Source organism: Macrobrachium nipponense, chromosome 15 (assembly GCF_015104395.2).
Source record: "Macrobrachium nipponense isolate FS-2020 chromosome 15, ASM1510439v2, whole genome shotgun sequence".
Classification (NCBI taxonomy): domain Eukaryota; kingdom Metazoa; phylum Arthropoda; class Malacostraca; order Decapoda; family Palaemonidae; genus Macrobrachium; species Macrobrachium nipponense.
In genome coordinates, this window is record NC_087208.1 from 18,149,328 (window position 1) to 18,169,310 (window position 19,983).

Here is a 19,983-nt window from a genome sequence, read left to right on the forward strand (position 1 = left end):
TAGAGCCTGGCTTGCGCCTGGGTGGCGCCTCGCTCCTGGCTGGCGCCTCGAGTCTGGTTGGAGCCTCGAGCCTGGCTGGAGCCTCGAGCCTGGCTGGCGCCTCGCGCCTGCCTGACACTTGGTTGGCCGCCTAGCTCCTGGAAGGCGCTTTTCGCCTGACTCATGGCTGGCGCCTCGCGCCTGGAAGTAGCTTCGCGCCTGGCTCCAGACTGGCACTATTTGGCGTCTGGCCCCTGGCTGACTCCTCTCCACTTGCTGGAGCTTCGAGCTTGGTAGAGTCTCGAGATGTCTGCGATGCCCACATCACACTCTTATCTGTCTGACTTGTTCGCCTCCAGCGCATCTGCGCTAGGTTGGAGGCCCCCCTCCTTCTCTTCATCAGACAATGACAGTGTTCCTTGAAACTGTCTGCCTCTGGCATTTTTTACGCCTGTTTGGCATTTGGCGCCTGGTTGGCGCTACATTGTCCGAAAGTCCTGAAACTCCACAATGGTTTATCATGAGATTGGAGAAGGGTGGAAGAAATTCTTCCACTTTGAGCTTCTGGCCTCTCCGGCAAGGGAAGGTGGATTGTAGTAAACTACATCCATTAGACCGATAGGACATCTAACAGTACGAGAGATAAGTCTTCCTCCGAGGAGGATCCTTCTTGAATCCTTCCGTTGCTAGCGAGATCTCTTCTTACTTGCTGATGAAGTTCCTCGTTGCAGAATCTTCCCTATCCTTGTCCGAAGCAAGGGAAGGGGCTTGGAAGTCGAAGGAGACTCCGAGCTGAAATTGAGAGGATTCCTGATTTCTAGCTCTTTACTGTATCTCTCTGAATACCTTCTGGGAAGCATTTCGAGCCCTCATCGCATCCCAAAGACTTTGTAGGCAAAAACGTTTAAACCATCTCTTCTTATGTAGGTGAAACGTAAGTACCCTTGCCTGGGCAACAAACAAACTTCCTATCTGAAATCGTTGAGTCAGGAATAGAGGGTTTTAGTTCTCTTGCCAGACATACTATGCTGGCAAGAACCCATGCCGAGTCTCCATTAAATCTGATGCGAGATTCCAATGCACAAAAAATTCACTTGTCTTCTTGGTAGTTAAGGCCAAGAGAAAACAAAGAATTCCCTCATAAAATTTCTCAAAGAAGTTTGATGAGGAGCAGTTCCATCTTGTCGGAACACGGAATCTGAAGCCACAAAAGATCCCATTCGAAGTACATGATATCCTACTCTTGTCGTATTGAGGTATCGTATCAGATCCCGAAGATCTAATCCTCTGCTATCTCTAATTCTCCTTGTATAGACAGAGTATAGCCTTTTACTGCGCTCTTTGATAGCAGATATATAAAGTTGATTCTTCCCTCTGAAAAGGAAGAAAAAAAACCTATATGTGGTTCACAGAGGTATCGGAAGAGGACAGTTTTCCTCTTCCATCAAACACGATCTGCAGCAATTCTATGTCCTGGCTATGACTATTGTCATTCACCTTGAAAATCTTCTCATTCATGTCCACTTCTGGTCAGTCGTCGCACGAAGACTGACTCAGAGTGGAGAGGTTGTTAAGGTCCATTTGTAATAGATGCTTATAGAATATTCAGACTGTCTTGGAAAAGACTTCCAAAACATGCTGTGAGAAGAACGTGACCTCTGTGAATCCAACCTCTCTAAGGCCAAAATGAGGCATAAAGTACAGGCGGTCCCCGGGTTACGACGGTTCCAGCTTACGACGTTCCGAGGTTACGACGCTTTTTCTAAATATTCAATGGATCCGTCCTGGGTTACGACGCTTTGTTTCCGAGGTTACGACGCTGACGCTTCCGACGCTCCGAGTTAACGACGCTTTTAAAAAAAACGCATGCTATGATAAAAATCCTTTATAGTTTAGCACAGTATATAATAAAAATATGTTTTGGTTACATTACAACAAAAAATTTTGAGGTTATGATGATTTTTTGACACTTTTTTTTCGTATTTTTTGAATTTTTTTAGTGACGCCGCATATGCGGAACTAGTTTGCGGCGAATGAATACACTAGCTTGGGATGCGCAGTTTAAAACGTCCAAAAGCGCAAATAATGAAAAATCATTGCTTGTTTCCAGTACATAATTAAAAAAAACTAAGTTTCTGGTTAGATTACACACAAATTCCAAGGTTACGACGTTTTGTTATGCTTTTTAACGATACCTCATATGCAGAACTAGTTTTTGAGCGGAGGTGCATAAATTAATTAACGCTATTAAACTGTATGGTAAATTTGACCGAACAACGACCTCGGACGGTCGAGGACGCTAAGCGTAACAATACGAAAGGACGCCACTTCAATCGCGTGTCTGCCTGAAGTTCAGTCGGTTGTGTGCTAAGACGTTGCTGAAATTCCTTGCCATTTTCGCAAATTTACAATGGCTCCTAAACGCCAAAGTACTTCCTCCGATGATAGTTCATCCAAGAAGAGGAAGGTCATCACGATGGAGGTCAAATATGACGTGGTAAAGCGTTCGGAGAGGGAGAAACTAACACCGAAATAGGCCGTTCTTTAGGCTTGAGCAGGACCACGGTGGTAACCATTGTGAAGGACAAGGAACGTATTCTGAAGCATGTTAAGGATGCTGCACCGATGAAGTCAACGGTGATAAACGAGAAGCAAACGTAGCCAGAGCATTGTTGAAATGGAGAAATTGCTCATGATCTGGCTGGAGGACCAGAACCAGCGACGTGTTCCGGTGAGCTTAAGTGTGATCCAGAGAAGGCTAGAGCGCTGCATGAGGCAGTAGTGAAAAAGTTTGGCGAGGCAGTGCTGGTGGTGAATTTTCCGCGAGTAGAAGGTTGGTTTAACCGTTTTAAGGCTCGTTGCAAATTTGCATAATGTGAAGCTGCAAGGTGAAGCTGCTAGTGCTGATAGCGAAGCAGCAGAAAATTTTCCAGGTGGTTTGGCTGAGATAATTAAGGATGGTGGTTACACGGCTGACCAAGTCTTAATGTGGATGAGACTGGATTATTTTGGAAAAGAATGCCAAATCGAACGTACCTTTCCAAGGAGGAGAAGTCAGCACCTGGCCATAAAGCTGGAAAGGAGCAACTGACTTTGCTGTTTGGGTCCAATGCAAGTGGCGATTTGAAACTGAAGCCCTTGCTGGTGTATTTGGCCGAGAATCCCAGGGCATTCAAGGGCATTTTCAAGAGTCAACTCCCTGTGATTTGGAAATCAAACAAGAAGGCTTGGGTTACCTTGATGGTCTTCGAAGATTGGTTCATGACCATTTCGTGCCAGCAGTGGAGCGGTATTTGACTTCGAAGGGTCTGCCTTTTAAGGCCCTCTTAGTCCTGGACAATGCCCCTGGTCACCCTTCAATTTGAGCGACATGCACCCTAATGTGAAGGTGGTGTACCTCCCACCCAATACCACATCGCTGATACAGCCAATGGACCAGGGAGTAATAGCTAATTTCAAGGCTTACTACCTTAGAAGGACCATACGTTTTGCTTTGAGGGCCATAGAAGCTAACAAGGAGTTGACACTGAAGCAATTCTGGAAGGGCTACAACATTGCTGATGCAGTGAAAAAAATATTGCAAGTGCTTGGGACGAGGTGAAGACTAAAGGGACGAGCCACTTTAAAATGCCGTGGAAGAAACTGTGTCCACAGTTTGTGCACAGTTTGAAGGCTTTGACCAGGCAGAAGACGTCGAGACTGTGACGAGGAAGATCGTAGGGCTAAGCAAGAGGCTGAAACTAGATCTTGAACCTGATGATGTAACAGAGCTGCTGGCTTCCCATGGAGAGGAATTGTCTGCAGAGGACTTACTTGAACTTGAACAACAATGATTGAGGAGGAGGAGGCGGCACAGAGCCAAAACCCAGGTCATTAACTGTGAAAGGCTTGTCAGAGGGTTTTACTCATCTGGAGAGAGCCTTGGCTTCTTTTGAGGCAGAAGACCCTAACGTTGCCCAGGTTTTGACAAAAAATAAAACGTGGAATGTTAGACTTAGTAACTTTCTACAAGGAGACCCTCAAGGAGAAGCAGAACCGAAGAGAGTGTGCAGTCCAGGCTTGACACTTTCTTCACAAGTCTCCAGTACCACCACTCCCACTCCTAGTCCTGGTAAGAATTCTGAACTGTTTTACTAATTTATGTGTTTACATAGTGTACATATTAAAATGTGTTAATTTTTTAATGTAACAACTAAATGTAAGAGTAAATTGTAACTTCATTAATTTTCATCATTTGTAATTTTATTGCAGAAGTGGTGACAGTTCCAGATCCCCCTGTACTACCTGTGACAGTTCCAGATCTCCCTGTACTACCTGTGACAGTTCCAGATCTCCCTGTACTACCTGTGACAGTTCCAGATCCCCTGTACCTGGACCCTCTGTAGCAGCCCGCCCACCTGTACGTGTACAATCAGGTAAGCAATTTCATTTTTCTCATTTTCATGTTGGAAATTGTTTTACACCCTACATACATACGTACACTAACTTACATAGTGGTACAATGTGTTTGATGTTGCATAACCTTATTATTTTTTTTTTTTCATTTCAGGACCCTTTGATAGTGACAGCGACCCACCCGATGGACCCCTGAGCCTTTTCCCATGGTTTTGATGCCTCGCCTATTCATCAGGTAAGGAAATCCTTAACAAATTTGTATATTAAATGTTTTATAAAATTGCTAATAGAAATTTTATTAAAAGTGTGGATATATGCTACAATTACATCCACCTTATATATTTATGTACCCTATCATTCTTTCCAGATCTAGATGTTCCCTCATCAGTTGATACGAGTAGTATCACCTCTCCAGAGCCCAAATCAGTTGATACGAGTAGTATCACCTCTCCCATTCCTTCAGGTAAAAGAATTCTTCATTTTTTATATTGTACATACGTACTTACACTACATATGTCAAACAGTAATAACATGTGCAGTAGTTACAGTAGTAACTCTATCATTTTTATATATTTTTTATCATTCCAGACTCCCAAGCACCTGCCCATCCTACTCCATAGCCCAGCCACCCACTCATCTACCATATGCCCATCCAGTAAGCAAGCCAACCACTAGAATTTGGTAAGGACCAGTTTTTTTTTATTAATGTTTTATTATTACATATGTATTACCATATCATTCCAACTGACTGGCATGCACCTTGACTCTGCCTCCCTACTTACATAAACCAGACCTCTACATAGCCTACATGTCTTCATTTTGCTGAAGGTAAGGAATTCTCAGTTGTGTTTAATGGTTTGCATACGTACAATAAATTTTGTACACCTAATGTGGTTCATACTGTCCTTTAATATTAATTCTTCATTCCAGACTGCCCATCATCCTAGCCTGTTATCTGTGATAAACGACACTGAAGTTAGGTTGGAATGCATCCTTATCATGAATGCTCTACACCTCCACCTCCATCTCCCACAACCTAGGTAACAGCTTTGAGACTCACTAAAAGTTGGTAAGTTATGTAAGGAATTTCTAATTAATTTTTATACTACATGTTATATGTGATATTAAACCACTGTATGGTGCATATTACTATAGTAACTTACTCTGCATAGAGGACTTACTGACAAAATTATTTTTTGTACATTCCAGAGTCCCTGAATGATGTAGGCTATGGGGCCACATAAGACTTTGTCCATCCAGGGTTACATTGAACGACAACTTTAAACTAAAAGTAAGGAATTAATTAACATACATTAACTCTTTTAGTACTCTTGATATATATCTACAGTAATTAACATATTGCATTCACAACTTTCTGTAGTGTATATTTTGTACACTAATTTTGTTACTTTTTCCTTCCAGAACCAACATTTTTCACACAACTCCAGGTTGTTACTAACAAATTACTACAAGTGTCATCAGGGATAACTACAAGTAGAAGCACCATTTTTGGATGAAAAAACCCTTCAGGAAAGTATACGTATCAAATGTAACATGTACATAGTGTAACAAAATATGAACAGTAAGGTTTTTACATACAGTAGTATTCATACGACATAACTTTTTTTACAGGAATTTCCAACCAAGTTTGATTATGTACATACATGTTATAAACCACTGTACGTATGGTTACTGTATGTAACTTACTAAACATACATACATGACTTAACTTTGATACTTTTTTGGTACATTCCAGAAAACCAGGACCCCCTCCATGATGCAGGCTATGGGGCCACATAAAACTTTGTCCAGGGTTACTACATAACATAAAGTAAGGAATTATCCATAGTAGTAAAACATACATTAAGTAAGTTTTATACGTACTAAAAAGTGACCAAGATCTCTCACATAGGGATAAGTGATCAAGGTCCCTCATGGAATTACATACTACTGTACACTCCCTGCTGAACAGGGGGTGTAGACCAATCATTTACAACATGCATACGTACCAGTTGATATTAAACCACTGTATGGTGCATATTACTGTATGTAACTTACTATGCATAGAGTACTTACTGACAAAATTATTTTTGTACATTCCAGAACCCCCTGAATGATGTAGGCTATGGGGCCACATAAGACTTTGTGCATCCAGGGTTACATAGCACGAACAACTTTCTTTAAACTAAAGGTAAGGAATTAATTAACATACATTAACTAAGTTTTATACATGTTATATATGTGATATTAAACCACTGTATGGTGCATATTACTGTATGTAAACTTACTATGCATAGAGTACTTACTGACATACTAATTATTTTTGTACATTCCAGAAACCCCCTGAATGATGTAGGCTATGGGGCCACATAAGACTTTGTGCATCCAGGGTGACATAGCATGACAACTTTAAACTAAAAGTAAGGAATTAATTCACATACATTAACTTTTTTACTCTTGATATAACTCAAAGTAAGGAATTATAAACTAAAAGTAAGGAATTAATTAACATACATTAACTCTTTTACTCTGATATCTATAATTTACATATTGCATTCAGGACTTTGTGTAGTATTTTGTACTAATTGTGTTATACTTTTTACCTTCCAGAGCTACCAGACTGGGATTTTAGTGTACTCCAGGATCTACCAAAGGATTAGTGTACAGTGTATAATAGTGTTTAGTGTATAATCTAACCTAAGGATTAAGTGTAGTACATTGTGCTTTATAGTGTCACAAGAGTTTAATAAAGAATTATACCTTCAAGAACCATTCTTTGGCAATGAAATAACCACACTACACATCATGCAATACTTGCATGTCACACAGGTAAGGTCTCTCTAACTTTTTCTTAGTTTAAGGCATATTTCCAAGTGTCGTTCCGGCTTACGACGATTTTCGGCTTACGACGCGCCTCAAGAACGGAACCCCCGTCGTAACCGGGGACCGCCTGTATTATCCTCTCTTTCTTTGACGCCCTTTATCTTAAATTCTGTAAAGCATTATAGTTTAGGGACCAAAAAAAAAAAAAAAAAACTAAAGTTTATTCCCCTTTCTATAAAATAAAGATGGTGTATATTGCTACCTCTCTTGGTTCGAGGAAAAGGAAGCACTCTACAGGAAGCCTGTTCGTCTTCTACCTTGCTAAGAGATCTATGAAGAAGACTTTCCGTAGGTTCTCACAACTCTTTGCAATAAATGTTAGACATACGTTAACAGTTATTATCGTTGATCGAGAAGGTTCTCACGGACATGCAAAATCTTGCATCGAACCTCTTTTTCCAAATAGGTTCTCTTTGTTAACGCGAACAGGAGCGAAAAAAGAGATTCTCAATGCTCTTTGCGATATGAGAGTGTCGTGGAATTGGCCTAAGTGATTAAATGGGTAACGAAATCAGGAACGAATCTTGCCGTTACCGAGCATGCTGTCTGAGAGGCTACTGGACTCTTATGTTATTAACTGGCTAAAACGAGAAAATATCTTGGATGGTGCTCTTGGCTCATTGCGCCAGGCTGGCGCTTCTGGCGCAATTTTGCGCCAGGCTGGCGCTTTTGGCGCATTGCGCCAGGTTGGCGCTTCAGACCGGCGCTTTTTTCTAATACTCTTTATGTTATGTGCCAGAACATCTGTGCCTTTATGGTACCCGACATCCTTACACATGTTAATTTCCGTTCTTAGTAGGAAAAAAAACTCTTATATACGTAGTATATTAAGATTCAGGGAAAAAACATTTCTGCCACGAAGAGAATGTTTCCCATTCCACTCATCTATCTTCTCTTGAGCAATATCTGATTCTAAAAAGGTTGTGTGCGTTTCTCGAAAGACTTGACCATACCGTAGTCTTAAAGTGAATTCTCTACTACATCCATCTTCTCACTAAGCATGTATTCTAATAAGCCATGCTTTCGTAAGCATGAGAGCATTATATAATATAATGTTCTGCTGCGTTAGAATCCTTTAATAATGTTCCCTACGGTAAACAGCATTGAAAGGTTATAATATCTTTCTTATTGAAAGCTTCTTAGCAAAAGGCAGACAATATTTTATTTATGTTAGCTTAACTATCCCCTCCATTCGAGACTAAGTCCATGATTGTAGGGGGAATATACGGTTAACCATTCGATCCCATTGGAGAGAGAGATGCAACCGACTGCTAATGACCGAGACCTGGATGTACTGTATTGGCCTTACGCTTACAATGACAAGGCCGGCAGTCGAGCTCGCTGCCTGGCTGCATTCATCGTGAGTTGCCAGTTACTTCATTTAATGAGAATATAATAAAATTATTCCCGAGCCCTAAGGAAGCTCTCAATAATGCCAATTTTAAGCCAGAAACAACCTTTGTTAAACTACCGGAAAGCTGAGTAGGTATTGTCATAACAAACTTTTTAAAGCGAAGTCCTTACCAGGAAAATCCTGTAAGGATATAGATAATTTCGTAGCGAACCACAAAGGCAACTATGGTATGCGTATATGACTTGTCATTCAGCAGTCGTATGCAGCAAGTCTTCCTACTACATTCTTTCCTCTCCGATGCGGAGAGAGAATGGAAATTTTGCCCTCTCCGTTCTTTTCGTCAATAAACACGAATTAGCATTAGTCGAAAGAGATCGCAATGAAAACTCTTGGATCGAAGAGAATCCCTCAAATTTTTATTCTCTTGGCGATAAGGCCGTATTCTACGCCTCTATTATCTGGAAGAGCCTCTAATCAATGAATGAGAGCTCGTACGAACCTTGTTCAATTTGCAAATGATTGCCACTCTTTCTGTAAATGGTTGGTTGCATTATTTTAGGAGGAGGAAGATTTTAATATTGTCTTATTAGTAATGAACTAATTTTTTTCAATAAAAAAGGTCGCTAAGGTCTTATAAACTGAGAGACCTGCTCCTTTATTGGCTTCCAATTCCGATCTATCTTCCATTTCCTGTCCATCAAGTTGGGAGAAGAATGAGCAACCGGAGGAGAGCGCCTCCTTCCGTAAGGTGAAGGGCTTTTAGCAGTACCGATTCTAACCTGACAAGGGCTACGGCCGCCTGTGCGACATCTTGAGTCCCCACCAGGAAATAAGCCGATCTTGCTCTTGCCATTACTTGCATTAAGACTATCCTGAGAAGGGCGACGGCCGCCTGTGCAACAACTCCCGTCCTTATCAGGAGAAATCCTCGAATGTCTTTCACCTTACGCAGAATCAGGATCTAACTCCATATCCGATGAAGATCCTGGTTTATAGCTTCAGGCGCTTTGCGCCTCATCTCAGGCGCTTTGCTCCTCATTTCAGGCGCTTCAGGCGCTTGAGGCTTTCAGGTGCTTTGCGCCTCATCTGAGGCGCTTCAGAAGCCTTTCGCCTCGTTTCAGGTGCTCCAGGCGCTTTGCGCCTCATTTCAGGCGCCTCAGGCGCTTTTAGCCTTGTTTCAGGCGCTTCAGGCACTCAAGGCGCTTTTCGCCTCGTTTCAGGCGCTCCGAGCCTGTTTTCAGGAGCTTCAGGCGATTTGCGACTCCTTTGAGGAGCCTCCGACGCTTTTTCGCCTCTCTTCAGGCTCTTCAGGCGCTTTGCGCCTCGATTCAGGCTATTCAGGCTCTTCAGGCGCTTTGCGCCTCATTTCAGCCTCTTCAGGCGCTTTGCGCCTCATTTCAGGCTCTTCAGGCGCTTTGCGCCTCGTTCTAGGCTCTTCAGGCGCTTTGAGCCTTGTTTCAGGCGCTTCATGTCCGAGGAGCTAGAAGCTTAAAAATTATATATGTATGTTTAATCACTAACCGAGATCCATAATTCATTCGATCAACATATATTCTTTAATATCTAATTCGTTCTTCTCAGAATAGATATATTTTCATATACAGGTACTATCCGACTTACAACCTACTCGACATACAACCACTCGTACTTACAACCTTACTTCAGACAGTTGACCATTGAGTTACTTGGCACTGCGCCATCTCATGAGAACTCTCATCACTCAGGCATGAGAACTCTCATCACTCAGGCAGCATCAGTTTGAGTTACCCTGCCCTATCTGCAGCATCATTTGGTATTAACTGTACTGTAGACTGAATTGCAAACCAATTTACGTAAGAATCGACTTCTGACATGCATGCAAGAACCTAACCCCATTGTAACTCAATGCCTGATTGTACGTAATATATACTATTACATAAATGATTAAAATGTATTAGTAGAAGTACATTATGGTAAAAAGATTGAAATAATGATTGTACATTATATTACAGTACTAAGTAGGCACTTTTATATAGCAAAGGTTTGATAGTATACCCTACCCAGTATGTTGGCCACTTTCTAAGGTTCGACTTACATCCATTCCGACTTACAACCAGTGGGTCGGAACCAAACTTGGTTGTAAGTAGGATAGTACCTGTAAATGTACCGATGAGGAATTTGTTGAAATAACTCTTTCAAACCCCATGGGATAGAGCCTCCGTCTATTTGTACGGGGGACGAAAACAGGATAGGGCAATGCCTCTACCGCAACTGTTATCGAAAGATATCTCTCTGAGGTTCCGATATCTACGACGAGATTATCTTGCATCTTCATTGAATCTACGCCGTTGAAACTTTCTTCTCCTTATCCGTCAACACGATAATAATAAGGGAACACATTACATTAGGACGCCTTTCCAATGGCGAACTTGGCAGTCTGGGACGTTCTACAGAAACCTGCCGAGGGACGCCTGATCTGTGGGGATTCTCTGAAACCCCCCTGCGGTTGTCGACATTCCTTCTCCTCTGGGCTTGTGAGCTTGGAAGAGGTCTAGACCTGGGAGCGAGACAGAGCAATGGGGGAACACTATATTCACTTCTTACCTTTTAAACGCTCGCATTTGAGCTATCCATTTATCTTCAATTTGCATATATAAATTTGTAGTTTCTGAGGAGTAAGAAGGTGATGAGGATGCAACAACTACTAGTACTGTTAATACTCTAACTGCTCGTTAGCACAAACGCTATTAAAGCTTATAAAGTAAGCGTATCTAGTTATATGCTTTTCTGACTTCCTAAAGTAGGAAATTAGAGTTTAATATTTCCTCAATAAAGTTGTAACCTTTATTACATGTAATAATGAATAAATATTAATAATTCTCTTTATGGCAAACTATGTGAGTGTCTACCGATGATTTCGGTAGTTTCACTTAGTATTTTCTTCGAAATTTCGAAGCGAAATTCATTAAAAAGTTAATAAAAGCGTATGTCGAACAAGACCCAGTACTTCCCTGCAAAAGACAGCCCAGAAGATCGATGGCGATGAAACACGAAATCAAATCATGGAGGAACCGTAAACGTATGTTTACATTCCAAACGATAGAGAAAAATCTGTCCTTAGAAGGTAATAGTTTACCTATTCCTGCGCCACCCAGCGGCATGGCCGGTAGATCACCTGACCTACCTACCTGTAGCGTGTGGCCAGCGAAATTCGAATTTCTATCGGGGACGACGGAGTCTATAGCTAAGTATATATCTGACAGGGAAGTTGAATGTATGAAAATTACATTTCTTTATTCTGGTACGAATACATAACAAAAAGGAATGCAGATGAAAAACTTTTCTTTTTGCATAAAATGAAATACATAATATAAAAACATCAATAAATACAGATATATAAAAACTTATAATAAATATAAAACTAAATATAAAATCAATGCAGAATACTCACTCGTAATCCTGACTCTTCGTTCTATTCTTGTTGTCTCCCTCCTCCATTGAAGAGTCTTGCATTTTTTTCCTCTCAACATGACGAGGTACAGGTGGAGGAGGGAGACGCACCCTTACTGCTGATGGGCCGCCGCCCTTCGGCGGCCCTCTGCACACTCCGTTGTCCCTAGGGCAGGCGCACTCCAATATATGACCGCAGTGTGGTACTTGTGGTCACACTCCCCGAACCTGCAAAGAGCTATATAGCAGGTGCGACAGAAGAACTGGGTGTCTCGCCTTCTGCCATTCATATGGCACACCCGGCACTGTTTCTGCCTGCGGACTTGTAGGAGCTCCAGTGTGTGATCCCCTGGCTGCAGCCGACACACAGGGTTCTGATGAGAAGTCAGAATCTGAGCGTGGGCGGGATAATCAAAGGTGGCGGCAGCAGCAGGACGACCGAAGTTGGCTCTTCTAACATCTGCCCTTTCCTCTAGGGGCAGATCTGGAGCTTGGAGCAGGGGGTCGGTGATGGAAGGCCACTCATCGGGATTAAAGTTGATGAGGGCATTCCTGGCCACCTCGAGAAACTGGATGTGGGACAACCTCCGGAGGTCCGAATTGTAGTACCCACAGTAGAGGATGTAGGCATTCTGGAGGGCCAACTGAAGAATGTATTTGAGGAGCTTCTGTGTCCACCTCCTGGTTCTCCTGGTGAAGGGATAATACTGGATGAGTTGATCAAAGAGATCAACTCCTCCCATGTGCCTATTGTTGTGCCCAATGACAGTAGGCCGCTTGACACGATACTCCTCATACGTAACTCGGCCCTGCTAACGTGTCTTCTTCCGCTGGACGACCTCTTCTTGGATGGGCTCACGACTTCTCGTAATCATGGGGACGAGTCTGACCCCCTTCCAACAGATGATGAAGACAGCTCCCTTCCACAGCCACTCTGTCTCTCCTCTTGCCAGATGTTGCGGCTGGCTAGCAAACCTCTTGAGGACACTCAGGGCCCCACGCACCAACCGAAGGGTACCACTGATGTGCACAACTGCTTCATACAGTTCCTGGGCCAGGGATACCGAGTTATAATAATTATCCATTAACAGGTGGTATCCCTGGTTACGGAAACGATCCACAAGACCAAAGACAGTGTCACGCAGTACGGAGAAGACCCAGGAAAAAAGCGAGAAGTCCACGACGTCCAGTGTTGGACTCTGTAATAAAATACAGTTTCACTCCATATTTCTTCGGCTTCTTGGGGTTATACACTTTAATGCTCAGACGTCCTTTGTAAGGCATCATCCCCTCATCCAAAGAAAGGTTCTTGCCAGGAACCACGAGAAACTGGCACCATTCACGAATGTAATCCAACACTGGGCGGACTAAGATGAGGCGATCGGGGTTATTCCGGGGTATGGCCCTTCAGTTGAAGGCGTTGAAATACCTGTCCATCGCCAGGAAACTATCACGGGCCATAATGCCGGGCACATTGGGCATACTGAAAAAAAAATTCCGCCTCCAATATTGCCTGACATCGGCAGCAGGCATCACTCCAAAAAAAATGTGGAGCCCCAAAAAATGCGCCATGTCCGTGAGGTTGCAGCCCCGCCAGCGATACAACAACATCGTCCGTAGTTCGTCCCGGCAGTACCGAGCGTAGTCCTGCCGTCTCTGCTACCAGGTTTTCCAGCAATTCCCACAAAGGAACAGCTGAATGAACCCCACAGCAGTGAGAGGAATAGGTACAGTGAGCCCAGGTGCTGCCGTGAATGGGTGCATGTTAAGTGAGGTGGGGTGGGGTCCTTCGACCACCCCTCGTCGCTCTTGGACGAACGGCCTTCACCTTGGCTGGCGCGACGTTCCGACCTTCTATGTGACTGTGCGCGTGCACGGTTTCGCACTCGAACCCCCCCCCCCCCCCCCCCCCCCACACCCCCCCCCCCCCCCCCCCCCCCCCCCCCCCCCCCACTGGCCCATCTCCCTCACTTAGGCCCTCGTTTTCTGTGTCGTCATCAACAACAAAACTAAACAACAACTCCTCCTCCTCAGACTCCCCCTCATACGCACTAAAACCACTAAACTCCAACTCACTTTCAGCCTGTGACCCTCGTACAGACATTGGGGGCAAATATTCATCATCACTAACATCAGGAGTGATGTCCTCGTCACTAGATGACCAACCGCCATCAAAATGAGGACTTGCGACCTGCTCCCGATCAAGCTCCAACAAGTACCAATCATCTATGTCCTTTGGTTCGAGGCCTCCCAAATGCCTATGAATGCCCCTCAGGACACCCCGATGCTTCCCAGGAGTTGTAGAAGGCACACAAGGCACATGATGTGGTGCTTGAACACTTTCGGCCACACGAGGTCCCTCACCAGTATCCAAGTCCAAAATACATCTCACATGATCCCTCCCGCGCTTCATTCGACGTTCAGACATCTCTACGTACGTCTTGTACCATCACAAATACTCAAACTCTCGTAAAAGCTCGGCAAAACACAATTGCGGCAAAAGATTGCTCTCGGACGACACGTCGCTGATGCTTGCTGGTGCGAGAAGAAAGCATTTCGTGCATGTGCACCTCAGTAACGCTTGTAAACAAAGCAACAGCTTGATCTGTGAACTCCCAGCATCCCTCAAGGCGTGTGATTCAAAAGTTTTTGCCTAGTAGGCCTATAACTATTTTTCCACGAATTTAAAAAAAAAATTTTTCGTGTCAACGTACCGTACGTTGATTAAGCACCCGACAGACAAGTTTCGTCGACGTTTAATATGTCCAATAGGCGTTTAAGGGTTAATCAATATTAATATTTGAAAATTAGTAAATAATATTTGAAAATTAATAAATAATTTTAGTATCATAAAAATGTATTTAGTCATGAAAATAGCATAAAAATACACTAATTAGTGATTTTTATCAACGGAAAACTCCAGCGAACAGGCGAATCCCCCCATATATAATGGGAAGATATGGTCCAGAGAGAAATCCGCGAATCAGTGAGTCCGCAAATCCGGAGAAAGTGAATGTGGGGGCCCACTATATTATAGTGTTGTATGGTGAAAGGATGAGGAAATAAGGGTAAATCTGTAGGAGAAAATTTCCAATATCAGTAAGGCCCTTGGATATAAGTATTATCATGGATAAAACAGGGATTACTATTTATGGTTCATTATGATAAGTCATTATGCACTGAAATGAATTTACATAAGTTTTTATGTTACTTCACAATTTATATTCTATTGAAACTGCACAATGGAAAAAAGCATCAATGCATTTAAGTTCTACAAAATAGATACCTCAAAGGAAACCTCACTAAGTATACTATATTGTCACTATCATACCTGGTTCCGTAATTAGCTGAAGCACATGACACACAGATACTTGAAAGTCCTCTTATAAAAGAAGTAGGAAGACCTTTTCCTTGTTCCATGAGCTGCTCATCAGGATAATTTTCTTCACGATCTTGCATCATTGAGAAGAGTTCAGCAATGAGCAATTCTTCATCATCCACTTTTCCATACTTCTCAACAATACTTTGAAAGTTTTCTTTGCCTTTAACTACCTTCTTGAAGGGCTTGTCAACTGGGCAGTTGCCAAAACCATGGAATCCCGGCTCCAGTACTTTCCAAACTTGCTGCTGACTGGAATATACAGCGGCATCATATGTTGCACTATTAGGTTCTATAGTTATCAAATGGAAAGGGTTATAAAGGGTTCCAGATGTGAAAATATTTTTCATGTACTCCAGACCAGATTTTGTTCCTAAGAGGAAATCAACAACTAGAAATCCTCTTCCTGCACTATTTTCAACAAAAGACTCCTTTGGTTGTAAAATATTCAGTAGGCAGGCAACTTTAGCCTTTTCTTCAACACCAAGCCAAGTCCCTCCCTCTCTACCTTTCTCATTATCCATACCTATAAAAAAAATAGCATTATGAATCACTACTATACTAGCTTAAAAACAGCAGTCTTTTATTATAGTCTTTTGTTATTTACAGACAAATACTTTAACACTTATGGGGGCCAGCAATTACACCCATGTATATTCTCAGCCTCTTGTACTGGAACCTCACTGCACCAATATATCTCAGAATGACTTATGCCTGTGGGCTTTTGCATAAAGGAATCTGCTGGGGCTAAGGGCTTTCATAACAAACAAGACAGTATATATGGTTGTGGATATAACATTTTTTCTCAACTGTTCAATTATGTTTCCTGCACTGCATCTCTTGTACAATATTTACACACAGTATCTGACTGACACTCCATATACACAAGCTTCAGACCAAGTAAAACTTAGGAATGTAAGTAGAACAAGGGTGTAAAAATTAGTCTGTAATTGCCCTGAAGGACTGAGATAAACCTGGATATAGGCCCTTGTTGCAAATACTGGGCCTCTGGGAACAGCCCACATGGATTTGTTGGTTCTATGCTGGACAGTACCCAACCCGGGATGATTGAGACTATAGTATTGTACTTTGCACAAAAGGCCAGTCATGTGCATAATAGTTACCACACTACATGTAAGACAGTTGTTACAGTAGATGGGAGACCAGTCATGTGTGTGACCACGGACCTTCCAGGCCAGTTATGAATAACCAGGATGGTCAGAAACCAAGGGAAAGGCACTATCCTTTCACACCTCTGGAGAAGTACAAACAGTAAAGGAAGCACAGATCAGCCCTCTTACCCCTGAAGGATCTAGCAGGTGACTGAGTCAGAGCAGGCTTGTAGACAGGGGGCCAGTAAAGCCAGCCACTAATGTTCAGTTATGTCTGCACAGTTTGCCTGTGCAGTTATAACTGAATGTTAGTGTGGACAACCTGCAGTTTTTCTTGCCTGTGCAAGCAGCCTGAGTAAATAGCTCATCTCAATTGTGAACCTCCGGCCAAATAGCTGTGCATGCGCACTGCAACATTAACGTGGTTGAGCCAACTTTTTTGGTTCAGTTCACTGTCCGTCTGCAGACAGATAACATGTACCAATCAAGAACACTGAGTTGGGTTTTAATGGACTGAGAAGTGTTTACTATACCTAAATTGATGATACGTATATTGGATTTACTAGTGTTTTTAATAATGGATACGGATGTCAAATAAAAACTATCGATTTTTCCACAGGAAAAAACAACTGAGTACAGGCAGTCCCCGGGTTACGCGGGGTTTCCGTTCTTGAGACGCGTCGTAAGCCGAAAATCGTCGGTAAGCCGGAACGACGCTTGGAAATATGTCTTAAACTAATAAAAAGTTATAAAAACCTAACTTGTAATCCTTTGGGTACACTACATGTTTGTTTCCGAGTTTTATGTACAACCTGGAGTTATTTTTTCATAAAAGAATGCTGGTTCTTGAAGGTAAAAACTATTGTAATCCTCTGGTGACACTACATTCTTGAAGTTTTATGTACAACCTGGAGTGATTTTGCAAAATCTTGAGGGCTACAAGAACAGCTGATTACTATTTACGTATCTTATAGACTAATTAAAGTAAACGTATCTTTAAATAGGCTTATATATTAGTATCAACAAAACATTTCCTGCCATGAGTCAGAGGCCGTTTAATGAAACGAACACTTCTCTGTCCTATCTGTTCAGAAAATAAACGTTACGTCAATCCCCTAGACCATTGTTGCCAAGGCGTCTCTCTCTCTCTCTCTCTCTGATCAAAATTACACTGGAACCTTGACATACGATTGCCCTAATATACGAATGTATTGAGATACAACAGAAAATTTGCGAAATATAAGCTTTGATATATAACGAAATATTAGAGATACGATTTTGCGATGAGTGTTAGTTGTATAGGCGACCGATAAATGGCGTTCAGTCTGTTTGTTTGTTGGTGCTGCATGTTAACACGTCATTGTTTAGTTCGTTGTATTTGCGCCTATTTTTCGTGTTATTTTGTCTATTTTATTATTAACCATGGGTCTCAAAGCTAAAGACAAAGCAGGTGATAAGAAAAAACCCAAGAAAATGATTTCGATTTCGATTTGGCAAACGAGTATGGTCGAAATCCTTCTACAATATCCACGATCATCAAGCAGAAGGAAGCTATAAAAACCTTCCAAAGGCATTACCATTATTTCTAAACTACGAACTGATAAAAAAAAAAAAAAAATTAGTTTAGCAATGTTATTTCATTTGTGTTTATTACGTAGTTATTAGTGTACATACGTAAATAAAAAGAGAACAAATCGTTCCCTGCCACCCTTCCCTACCTCCTTCCCCTGCTGGCCTCACGTCATCTTTCGTTGTGGTAAGTAAAATTCCTTTCTTTTTTTTATTGATTTTATGAACATTTATTATCATTATCACATTGCTATGTTATTTATCATTATGTGTGTTATTACTCGTTTATTTGTGTATAAATTGTGTATATTATATGTAATTTAGCTGTGTTTAGGTGTGGTTTCATAGCACTAGAACGGATTAATACATATTACATTATTTTTAATGGGAAAAAATGCTTTGAGATACAACTGTTTTGATATACGACGATGGTAACGGAGCAAATTAAATTCGTATGTCAAGGTTCCAGTTACTGGATAATGTCTCTCTTTGGATACTTCGATTTTGCCAAATCTTGAGGGCTACAAGAACAGTTGATTACTATTTACGTATCATATAGACTAATTAAAGTAAACGTATCTTTAAATAGGCTTATATTATTAGTATCAACAAAACATTTACTGGCATGAGTCAGAGGCCGTTTAATGAAACGAACACTTCTCTGTCCTTAACTCGGAGCGTCGGAAGACGCCTCTCTCTCTCTCTCTCTCTCTCTCTCTGATCAAATTACTGGATAATTTTTCTCTTTGGATACTTGGAATTTGCGTTGTAATCTAACCAGAAACTTCGTTTTGTTGTTATTACTGGAAACAAGCAATGATTTTTTCATTATTTGCGCTTTTGGCCTGTTATATGTAAACTTTGCGCACCGCAAGCTAGTATGTATTCATTCGCTCGGAAACTAGTTCTGCATATGAGGCGTCACTAAAAAACATCGAAAAATGTTATTGTCATGATACAATAAAGTTTTATGCATACTACCTGGCAGATATATACTTAGCTATAGACTCCGTCGTCCCCCGATAGAAATTCGAATTTCGCGGCACACTCTACAGGTAGGTCAGGTGATCTACCGCCCCGCCGCTGGTGGCGGGAATAGGAATCATTCCCGTTTTCTAAGACAGATTTTCTCTTCCACCTGTCTCCTGAGGGGAGGTCAGGTGGGCCATACACCGTAATATATCTGCCAGGTAAGTATGTATAAAACTTTATTGTATCATGACAATAACATTTTTATGAATTCAACTTACCTGTCAGATATATACTTAGCTGATTGGCACCTTTGGCGGAGGGTAAGAGACAGCTAATCTACTGAAATAGACAGGAAACAACATATGTTGTAGGTAATAAAATTAAAAACCTTGATTCCTACCTGTGTTAGCGAAAGACTTCATGGCTACTGCCTAGGAGCCCGTATCGCTTCAAGAGCCTCAGCGAGGTAGTGAACCTCATGCTAAGAGTTCTTGATGGTCTGTTACAGGGTGGTCTTACCCACTTACGCTTCAGAACCTTAGGATCTTTGTCAATGGGGTCCTATCCACTTACATGACAAAACACCTTGCCTATTGGCATGATCATAGAGCACGACACTAATCCCGATCACCTGATCCTCATTGGGGTTAGTACTACGATTGAAAGGAGTCATCCCCGAACATCCTTTCAAGCAACCCACAACTCACAACAATATCAAAACTAATTATTAAAAATTATTAAAAATAAATTTAAGGATCAGCGTCTGCTCCATTTCCCAGCATAGTACCGCTTGATACATAAGGTCCAAGAGCGAAACATTTATCGTATGTTATTCTAACATCCTTTAAATAGTGGGATGCAATACTGAATTGCACCTCCAATAAGTTGCTGCTAAAATGTTTCTCATGGAC

At 41.9% G+C, this 19,983-nt stretch overlaps 1 protein-coding gene across 1 annotated transcript in view; it reads right to left on the bottom strand.

Moving 5' to 3' along the window:
* Positions 1–19,983, bottom strand: part of LOC135227009 (transport and Golgi organization 2 homolog) — a gene marked incomplete in the record, with an annotated part of 84,764 nt that overhangs the window by 14,638 nt on the left and 50,143 nt on the right. The window contains 1 exon segment of the mRNA XM_064266766.1: positions 15,372–15,945. Coding sequence (XP_064122836.1) covers positions 15,372–15,945 — 574 coding nt within the window.